The sequence below is a fragment of the Suricata suricatta genome, chromosome 17 (genome assembly GCF_006229205.1).
Source record: "Suricata suricatta isolate VVHF042 chromosome 17, meerkat_22Aug2017_6uvM2_HiC, whole genome shotgun sequence".
Classification (NCBI taxonomy): Eukaryota; Metazoa; Chordata; class Mammalia; order Carnivora; family Herpestidae; genus Suricata; species Suricata suricatta.
Window position 1 is genome coordinate 44,902,193 of NC_043716.1, and position 12,400 is coordinate 44,914,592.

At 38.4% G+C, this 12,400-nt stretch overlaps 1 protein-coding gene across 9 annotated transcripts in view; it reads right to left on the minus strand.

Annotated features, from left to right (window-relative positions):
- The window catches only part of BPTF (bromodomain PHD finger transcription factor), a 151,176-nt gene that overhangs the window by 64,761 nt on the left and 74,015 nt on the right, over positions 1–12,400 (minus strand). For all 9 annotated transcript variants that reach the window (XM_029929144.1, XM_029929151.1, XM_029929152.1 and 6 more), the window contains 3 exons: positions 10,350–10,537; positions 8,118–8,473; positions 7,526–7,657 (listed from right to left, as the gene is read on the minus strand). In XM_029929144.1, coding sequence (XP_029785004.1) covers positions 7,526–7,657; positions 8,118–8,473; positions 10,350–10,537 — 676 coding nt within the window. The remainder of the gene's footprint in view (positions 1–7,525; positions 7,658–8,117; positions 8,474–10,349; positions 10,538–12,400) is intronic.

The window sequence follows — 12,400 nt, forward strand, 5'->3', positions numbered from 1 at the left end:
AAAATGTAATATACATATCTAAATATATGGTTTATCTTTTCATTGACTGAGTATCCTTTTTAATGTCTGTTTATTTTTGAGAGAGGCACACACAAAGTGTGAGTGGGGGAGGGTCAGAGAGAGAGGGAGACACGGAATCTGAAGCAGGCTCCAGGCTCTGAGCTGTCAGCACAGAGCCCGATGTGGGGCTCGAACCCACAAAATGAGATTGTGACCTGAGCTGAAGTTGGCCGCTTAACCAACTGAGCCACCCACGAGCCCCTCATTTCTATCTTTAGTAAAGTTTTAATGATTTCTTTACATGGTCCTAAATATTTTGTGTTAAATTTATTACTAATTGTTTGAGAGTTTCTTGTTGTTATGGGGCTCTTTTCTAATTAAAAAAAGTATATATAAAACATAACCAGGTTAAGAAAGAGAACTTAATCAATAAGCAAAAACACCCGGAGCCAGTGTGTCCCACCCCCCGGCCGTCATCATCTGGACCCTGGATTATTATCCCCTTGTTTTCTTTATAGTTTATACCAGCCACGTGTATACTCCCAACAGTAATAAAGCTTGGCTTCTGAAATCTCAGTAGCAAGAATAAAACTAGCTGCATGAGCAAAAGAGCAATACTGTTACTATTAAAAGAAGGTTCCTAGGAAAAAATAAACCTGACTCTGGGTCACGGTTTACAAGAGCCTTTTCCTGTGAGATCCAAGGGTGAGGGCATGAGTAAGGCCTAGAAGACGTTGGGGTCACCACACTCAGGGTCCCCAGGCAACGCTGTAAGTAGGTGTGGATCCAAAGTGTACTTCTCTGGACTTCCTGCTTCTGTGCCTTTGGATTATTCTATGGTGTAACTTGTGAGAATTCCCAGCTCTCCCCACTGACTTAGGATGCGGCCTCTCTGGTAGGTTATCAGGTGTCTGTCTCCTTGTATTATTGCTTCCATGGCCTTACTGGTGCTTTATTCTCTGTTGTTATTCTTTTCTCTGTGAGTTTATGCTTAAAGAAACCAAACCAAACCAAACCAAAAAACCTTTGCCATAGTTTTTGTGGAGGTAATCAGGGAGCAAAACTAAATGTGTTTATGCAATTTGTTATTTTAATGCAGAACTCCTAGAATATTTTCTACACAGTTACTGTTACATAAAATGTTTGTTCAATATGGCAGTCACCTTATTTAGTTGTTAGATTGTTTCTGATCGTTTTTCAATTTTCTTGGGGTTTCTAAGTGTCTAATTAGGTCATCTGCATAGAATCATCATCCCTTCATCTGCCAACATGTACATACACACAGATGTGTATATATACCTATGTTTTATTCTTGACAAACTCCATCAGTTAATACTTTAAGGAAAGTTAAAAAGAGGGGCACCTGGGTGGCTGAGTCGGTTAAGCGTCTGACTCTTGATTTTGGCTCGGGTCATGATCTCACGGTTCATGGGATTGAGCCCCACGTAGAGCTCCACACTGACAGCACCAAGCATGCTTGGGAGTCTCTCTCTCCCGCTTACTCTGCCCCTCCCCCGCTGCCTATATATCTTTTTCTCTCTCTCAAAATAAATAAATAAATAAATAAATAGTTAAAGAGAGCAGTGATCATGGCCTTTTTTGTTTTGTTCCCCCTGGATGTTAAAGGGAAAAGGTGAAGAAAGTATAACCAAAAAGCATAATGGTTTGGTTTGAGAGATATCTTTATGGAAGGGAAAAAAGACTTTTCCTCTATTTCTATTTAAGATTATTTTTAATTTAAAAAAACTGTTTTAAAAAAAATTTTTATTCAAGAGGCAGAGAGAGGAAGACACAGAATCTGAAGCAGGCTCCAGGCTCTGAGCTGTCAGCACAGACCTGATGCGGGGCTCCAACTCACAAACCATGAGGTCATGACCTGAGCCAGTTAGACACTTGACCAGCTGAGTCACCCAGGCGTCCCTAGTTAAGATTTTTTTTTAAACCAAGAATTAATGAGATGGGGGTAAGGGACCCTCCTTCCTAATCCTACCCGAAACTAGAAGCCCAGTGGGCCCTTCTATGGGTGTAGGAAGCCTGAATATGGTATCAGTGGGCCCTCTGAGGGTTTAAAACCCCTAGTGCCAGCGAGAGCAAACCAGAAATACTGACTGGCATATCCTCTTTTCTATTATTGATATTGGCTCCTTGCATTTTCCCCATTTTTTCTTTCCTGATAATCTCATCAGAGGTTTGTTAATTATACTGAGATCTAAGGTATGTTTGTTTTCTATTTCATCAAATATTTAATAGTCAGTAGTTCTTAATATTTCCCTTCTTTGAGGTAACTTTTTAAAAAAATGTTTTAAGGTTTATTTATTTTTTAGAGAGGAGACAAAGAGCGAGCGGGGGAGGGACAAAGATTCTGTGTAAAGACACAGAATCCAAAGCGCAGGCTCCAGGCTCTGAGCTGTCAGCCCAGAACTCAAAGCAGGTCTCAAACTTACGAAATGTGAGATCGTGACCTGAGCCAAAGTTGGTTGCTCAACTGACTGAGCCACCCAGACGGCCCTTGAGGTGACTTCTGGAGATGTGTGCCGAACTAATTTGCAGGTTTTCCTTTCTAATGTACACACTGAGGGCTACCAATTTCCCCTCGATACGCTTCAGCTGCAGCCTACAGATTCCAATGTACGCAGCAGACTCATGCACATTCAAGTCAAAACGCAGACTAGGATCCATTACGATTTCTCTTTGACTACTTGTTATTTATTTAAAAGTGTATTTAAGTTTCAAGCATATAGCTCTTGTGTTTCTTTTAAATTTTTACTACATATCTCTATCCTCAAATAATATTTTAACATGATATCAAAATACATGTTTTTAAATTTTACATACGTTGAATCATACTACATGTATGTTTTTGAGAAAAGAAGCGTTTTCACTCTCTCGTACGTGTGTGACAGTCTCATTGACACGTGCTTTGGCCTCACCGCCGTAACAGCCCATTACAGACCCACAGTGTAACTCGAATGTGCCTCGTTATGGGCATTTAGAGATTGTTACCGAATTTCACCATCACAAAACACTGTTAAGAAACATCTTCCTACAGTCTTCTCATACACACATGTAAGGTCTCTGTAAGGCACTTAATTAGGAGTAGAACTGCATTTTCAGTTTTGTTTTTACCAAATTATTCTCTGAAATGGTTGCAGCAACCAGTACACTACCTGCTTTTTTATCAGTAGTGTATCAGAATTCTCTTCCTATTATATCACACATTTACCATATTTAAATTTTTAACAACCTGATGGGTGTGAAATAACAGGCCCTAGTTTTCATAGTTTTGGCTATTTGTGTCTCTTTTGTGAAGTATATTTGTATCTTTGGCCTTTTTTCCCTATTAAATAGTTTGTTTTTTTCTTTTTGAACAGTAGAAATTCTTGAATATATTGTGAAGACTAACCCTCTTTTGATTATAGTACAATAAAAAATAAAAATACCTTTAATCTTTCTATGGCTTAATTTTTTAGAATGATATATTATTACAAAACTCAAACAATAGAAAACAATCCACCATTCACTGATATATATATATGTGAGAAAACTACATAATAAAAGGGAATAACAAACATTTAAAAATTGCGGTTATCTCTGAGGGGCGCCTGGGTGGGTCAGTCGGTGAAGCGTGTACTCCTGGCTTCGGCTCAGGTCATGATCTCACGGTTTCCTGAGGTCAAGCCCCGCACAGAGCCTGCTGGGAATCTCTCTCCCTCTCGTTCTGCCCCTTCCCCATTTGCACTGTCTCTCTTTCTCTCTCTCTCAAAATACATAAATAAAAAACTTTCAAAAAATTACCGTTATCTCTAGGAGGAGGCAGGATAATGAGATTAGAAAGCAGATGTAATAATGATAATATTCTTATTTGTAAGTTGGTTAATGAATTCACAGGTGTTCCTTTAATTATGACTCATTATTGCTTATATATTACAATCTTATGTATGTATCAAAATATCAAACATGAAAAAAGAAAAGTCACTTGAAACTGCGAATACACAGACACATAAAGGTACACTTATTCTTATCTGACAGATAACAGCTTACACGTGGCAGAAAGACGCCCACAGGGTTAGGCACATTTCGGGATATACTGAAAGAATCGGGAAGGAGAGAACACAATCAAAGTTAAGAGAAAGGGATGAGGCATGGAAGAGAGGAAGGGAGAAAAGGAGAAGGAAAGAATCTAGGAGAGAGGCAAGGACAAGGGAAATGAGATGGAAGGAAGGAGAGGAGGGAACTTTCTTCATTCCAAAATCATAAAGATCATCTTTTATATTTTCTTCTTGCAGTTTGGCTTTTCACCATTTAGGACTGGCTCCACCTGGAGGTGACTGTAAAGATAGGGGATGTGTATGATACGAAGAATAAGATCCAGTTTCCCACTATGTAGATACTCAGACTGCCTCATCACACCGGTTACTGAAGACTGCATCCTTTTCAATGTACTCTCTATCTATTATGTTTCCGCAGATGGGCTGCTCTCTTTCTGGATTGTTTACTCTGAAGCACTAGTCTAACTATCTTTGTATCTACACCACTGTATTTTTACAGCTTCCAAATAAGTTTGTTAGCTGGTAGGACAAGTCTTTCCCCCTGCCCTTGAAATTTACCCTTTCTATTACTGCCCTTTTTGATATAAATTTTTCTTTAAAAAAATTGTTTTAAGTTTATTGATTTTGAAAGAGACAGTGCATGAGTGCGGAGGGTCAGACAGAGAGGGAGACAGAGAATCCCAAACAGTCTCTGCAGCATTCAGCGCAGAGCCTGGCACAAGGCTCAAACTCACGAACTACGAGATCATGACTTGAGCCAAAATCAAGAGTCGGACACCTAACTGACTGAGCCACTGGGTGCCCCTCAATATAAATTTCTTAATCATCTTTTCAAATCCTACAGAAAGCCCAATGATAATTATCAACGCTACTGAAATTTACTTATGTTAGTAACACGAGGAAATTTAACATTGTTAAGACTGAGTATTCTTATATATGAACCTGAGGTATATTAGGTATGCTTTCATATCTAATACTGCTTTCCAACAGAAATTTTATAATTTTCTCAAAAAAAATCTTAATTTATCATTATTTTTTAAAGTGTTCTGCAACTGTTATTTAGAAGGCTCTCAAAGCTTTATTACTATCACAATAAGCAATCATTTTAAGAATAAAATATCTGGTTGAATTTTTAGACTATCCTTTAGGGCAAAATCTTAGAGGTTTGTCACCTGGAAGTTTTTGAGGAGTGTCCTCAGAAAAGTGAAAGTCCTACTACTAATTTCTAATTTTTCTGAACCTCGGTGTCTAATCTTTTAAAAATTCAGAGCATTCTAGGGGCGCCTGGATGGCTCAGTCGGTTAAGTGTTTGACTTTGGGTCAGGTCAGGATTTCGCGGTTTGTGAGTTCAAGTCCTGGAGCCTGACTCAGATTCTGTGTCTCCCTCTCTCGCTGCAGGCCCCCCACAACTCACACTCTGTCTCTGTCTCTTAAAAAAAAAATCAACATTGAAAAAAAATTTTTTTTAATTCAAAGCATTCTATTTTATCTCATGTCATCATTTTGAAAAAGAGTTCTTTCTGGGGCACCTGGGTGGCTCAGTCGGTTAAGTGTCTGAATTTGGCTCAGGTCATGATCTCACAGCTCGTGAGTTTGAGCCCCGCCTTGGGCTCTGTGCTGACAGCTCAGAGCCTGGAGCCTGCTTCGGATTCTGTGTCTCTCTCCCTCTCTGCCCCTTCCCCGCTCATGCTCTTTGTCAAAAACAAACATTAACAAAAAAGAGAGTTCTGTCATATATATTACCGGGTGTGTCATACTAACACAAATACAATTCATGTCTTACTTTTATAACTTTAAGTAACATGTTTAGACGACTAGTCATGACAAACCCGGAAAAAAAAATACTTCGATTAAAAAAAGTCAAATTCCATCTTCCATTAGAATGTTCAAAATTTAGAAGTGAATTTATTAAAGGTAGGATTTAGTCACTTTAAGTTATGTTTGAGTATTGGAGCTTACTTAGCAACATTTAGCTAAGCTCTAGTTCTCAAAGTGCTGTTCTCTGTCACCAGAGACCGGGCTGCCTGGTCCACCACCATCAGCTTCCAAGACGGTCACTGAATAGAAGAAAGTTGGGACAGAAATGTTCTGGTCCTATCTGGAGGCAAATGGAAGAAGGAGCAACAGACACGCAAGAGTATTGCTTCCCACTTGTCTTGGGACTCTCTCCTTGTCTTACCATAATACAAGAGATCAGTACGAAGTAGAATAAAGGTGTTAACTAACCAGATTTTCAACAAAAATTTGAAAAAAAAAAGTAAGTAAAAATTTAAACAGAGTGGAATAAAGGTATGCCACCCATTTAGCCCTCCTTTCTCAGTGAGAGGACTGTAGTACCTGAACTCCATCCTGTTTTTTTAATCCTGGGAAGACTAAATCCACCCATTTTTGAAAGCCTCTACTGGTAGCAGCAATTACGTACAAAATAAGAGGGAGACAATAGAGAAAACAAGTATCCATAAGCTTTATGTGAGAAAAACACCAAAAAAACCCAAAAAAACCCTGAGAACAATCCTTAGCAGATGAAAATCTAGTATGTGTAAATGACTTTTCTTAGGAGACTTTTCTTTAAAAACAATAAAACTTTTCATTATAACTCAGATGTGGAAAGCAACACAAAATATATTTATATAAAAAAATAACAGAGTTATACCTTCAGAATGTGCTCCACAGAGAGGCAGAGAAGGTAAAATGATTCTTACTTTTCACTTTGAGTACTAATTTACATTCACCATAAGCTTATTAGTTTTGCAATAATAATTTTTAAAGACTAATTAAAATTAAATCCATTAGAGCTAAAAAGTAGATTCAAGTCACAAAATTTATCTATTTTTTTAAAGTATCTGCTGAAGTCACATAGGTCTGGGTCTACTTAGGAGATGAATGATCTCTGGACATTCAACTCCAGGCAAATCCCATGCCTAGCACAGTACCTAAAATACTCTAGAATCTTTTTTATTTTTTTAACTTTTTTTTAATGTTTTATTTATTTTGATACAAAGAGAGACAGAGCATGAGAGGGGGAGGGGCAGAGAGAGAGAAGGAGACACAGAATCGGAAGCAGGCTCCAGGCTCTGAGCTAGCTGTCGGCACAGAGCCTGACGCGGGGTTCGAACCCACGAACGTGAGATCTGACTTGAGCCGAAGTCGGAGGCTTAACCGACTGAGCCACCCAGGCGCCCCTAAAATACTCTAGAATCTTAAATGTGAATACTCTATTCAATAAAAATGCTTTTTACTTTAATAAGTATTTTCAATTTTCATATACCAAATCTCTTTCGATCTTCATCCATTCCTCTATCACAAAGAAGAAATACTTACTGACATTACATATCTCATAGAAGGGAAAATGAGGCCAAGAAGAGTTAAATTGAACATGTAATATGGCCTCTTAAATACACGAACTTCCCTTACTGATAGACTAGTATTCCAAGAGGGAGTGTGGCCCACCGTGTGCAAGGCTCGGACCCACTTACCTGGTGTGTCCTAAAGACTCTCGCCATATTGGCAGCATCACAACAGGCTTAACTGCACACTCCAAAATGGCTAAAGCCAATGCAAACTCTCTGGGTTTGCTGCACATCTGAACTGCTTTGATCCAATTCGCCCTGTGTGTCAGAAGAAGGGAAATCATTCTTTCACTTGCTAGTCTTCAATCAGAAGCACAAGAGCTGTAATTCGTAACTCTACCTGAGAGAGCATATGTTTCTAGGCTAAGCAAGTATAAACACACTGCTACTGGACGTTCCTAACTCAGAGTCAGAGATTTTAAACAATAGAAGGAATCCAGAGGTCAGTTAGTCTTTCAACTCCTTAAATATTCTAGACCTCTGTCTTGCCTTCACTTGACTCCAGGGATAAAGACTTTGCTTTCCAGAAATCTTCCAAATGCTAACGTTGCTTTAATAACTTGGAAATACACTCACATCCCTTGTGACCTCAGTGTTTTGCTGACTAAAGTGACTTCATTCAATTTATTAGTAACAAGTTTGAAGTGAGCACCTGCAATAAGCGTTTCGTAAATATTTAGTATATTCCCAGCAATAAATGAACCTTAGTTTCCTTTACCTGTGTGAAGCCCAATTTGGATGAAGAAAGGATGAAGGGATATTGTTTTCCAATTGGGTGATAGTCAGTCTCAGAGTAGATATGGTAAGAACTTTGGACCCATGGACAGAACCATTCCATTTGAACTCTCCTGCTGGAGTCAGACAGAATTTATGTGCAAGATGCCTCCTTTTATCATGATCTTCTCTGTGCTGGTGCTTATTCAAAGCAAATGAGTTGGTGGAGTACTGATTGTGGTAGACTCGGTACTTCCCTTCTTGACCCAACTTAAAATAATTGTTGATATTTCCTTTCATCACCACTTCCTTTTTGGTGCTCAACCGTGAAATTTCTCCTTGAGAGTTAACTACCAATACCTGACCAAGAAGATAAAGAGATTCATTATTCACATAAAATGTGCAAACTTGATCAACTGTCTTTCAATAATTTGTAATTTATCATTCCAAATAAGGTATATCTTATGACTGAACTTTTGAAATGTTAATTTATTTTGAGAAAGACACAGAGTCTATGAACAGCGAATGGGCAGAGAGAGGCGGGGAGAGACAGAGAATCCCAAGCAGGCTCCATGCTGTCAGCATGGAGCCCAACATGGAGCTCGAACTCACAAAACTGTGAGATCATGACCTGAGCCAAAATCAGGAGTTAAACACTTAACCAACTAAGCCACCCAGGTGGCCCGTGGACTTCTGAAATTTGTAAGCGAAATTAAAAGCTAAAGCTAATTATTTACAATTAAACAACCAAGATCTTCCCACCAAAAGAATCTCTATTATATGGCAGACATTATTAAATATTTTCACACATCTCAAATATACATAAAAAGCCAAATGTGTACATCATTTACCAGCCATTAGTCCAGCCTACAATATAGAGGTTAGGGAAAAAGGAAAGAAAGCATGGCATATACTACTCCCCAAAAGATATATTCCTAAAAATATCTTGTCTTCTGCTCCTGTTATCATCCCAGCTCTTGAATCAGAGCCCACAGATACTTTGAAATCCCGTTTTCAAATAATTGATCCCAATCCTTTAGTGAACCATGAAATCAACAGTGGATCATATTCAGCTTTATAAAAACCCAAGTATAATGTACTCAAGCAGCCGAGAAGAGAAAAACCAGAGGCTTCACACACAGTAAGGTAAACTACTTTTTCAGGAAACTGTTGAATAGGAGTCTTGGGTTGCTATGAAAAACGTCATAATGAGAGTCAGAATGAAAACGACTCCAGAAGCTGTTGCTTTAAAGCAACTCCTACTATGTTTAGAAAAGAATATTGTATATTCTTACCTATCTACCCTGCAAATACTTCTTAAATCTGAGAAACACACTGTGGCATTATTCTGCCACTCGGCTAGCTGGGGAGCAAATACTAAGTCCAAGCTGGGGTGCCTGGCTGGTTCAGTGGGTGGAGTGTGAGACTCCTGATCTTGAGGTTTTGAGTTTGAGCCCCGTGATGAGTATGGAGGATTACTTTAAAAAACATTTTTTAAATTATTAAATCCTAGCTTCAATCTTTTTGTTCATAATCAGAGCTAGGGAGCTGTGCTGATCTATGCACTGTACTCTACTCTCAAGGAGCAAGCAGAGTCCCATCCTGTAGCTACAGGTTCAGCTAAAATTATTATAACCAGAACTGAGGATTAAATAATCTGTAACTCTTGGGGCACCTGGGTGGCTCAGTAGGTTGGGTGTCCGGCTTCAGCTCAGGTCATGATCTCACGGCCCGTGAGTTCAAGCCCTGCATTGGGCTCTGTGCTGGCAGCTCGGAGCCTGGAACCTGCATCGGATTCTGTGTTTCCTTCTCCTACTGTCCCTCCCCACTGATACTCTGTCTTCCTCTGTCTCTCAAAAACGAATAAATGTAAAAAAAATTTTTTTTTAAATCATCTATGACTTTACTAAAGCCCACAAATAGGACCTCCATTACCTATGCGTACAAGAAGCCCCTATCTCTTTAGAATTATATACAATAAAACCATATAGGGAGAAAGTATACCACCCATTTATAACATTTCCCTGCATGAACTGAAATTTGGGCACACAGCTACACTTCCTGTAATACAGGATAAACCTAACCACTTTTAATCTTGTTACCCACTACACTCTTGGAAGTAGAGAAAATAGAACTCAAAAGTAGGTCTACAAACTTCCCATCCCTATTTTTAAGGCATGATAGATACAATTATGTCACATTCCAGAGATGTTTGTTTTAAGCAGAAAAAACATACCTCTTTGCCCTCCTTAAATAATTTATTTGCTTCATGGGCCGCGGCTGCCACCTGCTGGCTCTTCAGCTGACTGAGTTTGCTGTCTGGATTCCGTAATCTGGTGATAATTCGAGTTGACCCAGACGCCCCTCTTCCTGCTCCAGGAGACTCACTTATTTCTCCATTAGACTTCTCTGATTTGAAATCACCTGTTATCAAATGAAAAGCCAAAAGTAAGAGTAAGCAAGTTATAACAATTTCTTATTTATCCAAAACTCATATCTGATGCACATCTAAGGTCCAGAAAGTAAACAAAAAGTCCTTAAATAGCCAAAGCAAATGTATTAATTCTTAAGGGTTTTACTTAAAAGAAAGTATGTCAGAACTTTGCTGTGAGTCATTTATTATTTTACAGAAAATCAAACATGCCAGGTTATCTGTTTCAAAGCACGTCTACTAGAAAACATGACGGCTGCTACAAATTTATAAACATCAGAACTCAAAATGCACACTAATTAAATGTTGCCTCACATATTCAATGTGGATTCTGTACAAAAAGTAAATGGTATAATTAATTTTAGAACAATGTCCACTAAAATTCTGTTTAAATACATAACAGTTTAAAGCTTATAAACATAAATGCCAAGTGAGTTTTCACCCAAGGAATCTAGATAATTATCTGTGTATACAAGTAATTATACATGTGAAATCAACTAAATTAGTTTTTTAATGTTATAAAGACCTCTCACATGTTTATAACTTAATTTTTTTAACTGACAAATTGTTATGCTAAGGGACAGTTCTGCTTTTCTATGAATCTCACTTTGGCTGAGAAATTTCTCTACACTCTTAAAACTTCTGCATCACTATCCAATTTCCCCTGGCCAGATAGCTGAACAAGATTTCTCTTTTAAATTTAAAGCTTTTTAAAATTTGGGTCACCTGGGTGGCTCAGTTGGTTAAGTGTCCAACTTCATCTCAGGTCATGATCTCATGGTCTGTGAGTTCGAGCCCCGCATCGGGTTCTGTGCTGACAGCTCAGAGCCTGGAGTGTGCTTCAGATTCTGTGTCTCCCTCTCTCTGTCCCTCGTCCCCTGCCCCCACACTCTTTCTCTCAAAAATAAATAAACACTAAAAAAAAGTATAAAGCTTTTTATAATTAAGAATTGTGTAGCACTGGCAAATGAAAGGCCAAACAGAAATTTTACTATATTTTATAAAAATGGCATTTTGAGTAGAGAAAAAAAAATTAGAATGGGAAAACTGGCTATTTTGGAAAATATGAAATTCAGAAAAGCATTTCTTAATTTTATCTGACCAACATCCCTTCTTCCTTTCGAGATATGCTTTCCCCCTACTTCAGTCATAATATTCAGCCAGGGCTACAGAACAAGTATCCTGTCATACTGGGTAAACAAAGTCACCCAGGGTGGCCAGAGAGAGCAGACCACTGCCTGGCCACAGTGACTGTCGAGATCGGGCCAAGTGGCCCAAGCCATTCCGCTCACTACTCTAATTTTTCAAATCTGGTGATGGATACAGCCTCTTGCTCTTTTTGAATTTTATTTTCTTGTACGTATGTATGTAATCTCTACACCCATCATGTATGTACGTATGCATGTATGTTTGTATGCATGCATGTACGTATGTATGTAATCTCTACACCCATCATGTATGTACGTATGTATGTATATATGTTTGTATGTATGCATGTGTGTATGTATGTAATCTCTACACCCATCATGCATGTACGTATGTATATATGTTTGTATGTATGCATGTGTGTATGTATGTAATCTCTACACCCATCATGCATGTACGTACGTATGTATGTTTGTATGTATGCATGTATGTATGTAATCTCTACACCCATCATGTATGTACGTATGTATGTATGTTTGTATGTATGCATGTATGTATGTATGCAATCTCTACACCCATCATGTATGTACGTATGTTTGTATGTATGCATGCATGTATGTAATATCTACATCCATCATGTATGTATGTATGCATGTATGTAATCCCTACACCCATCATGTATGTACGTGTGTATGTATGTTTGTATGTAT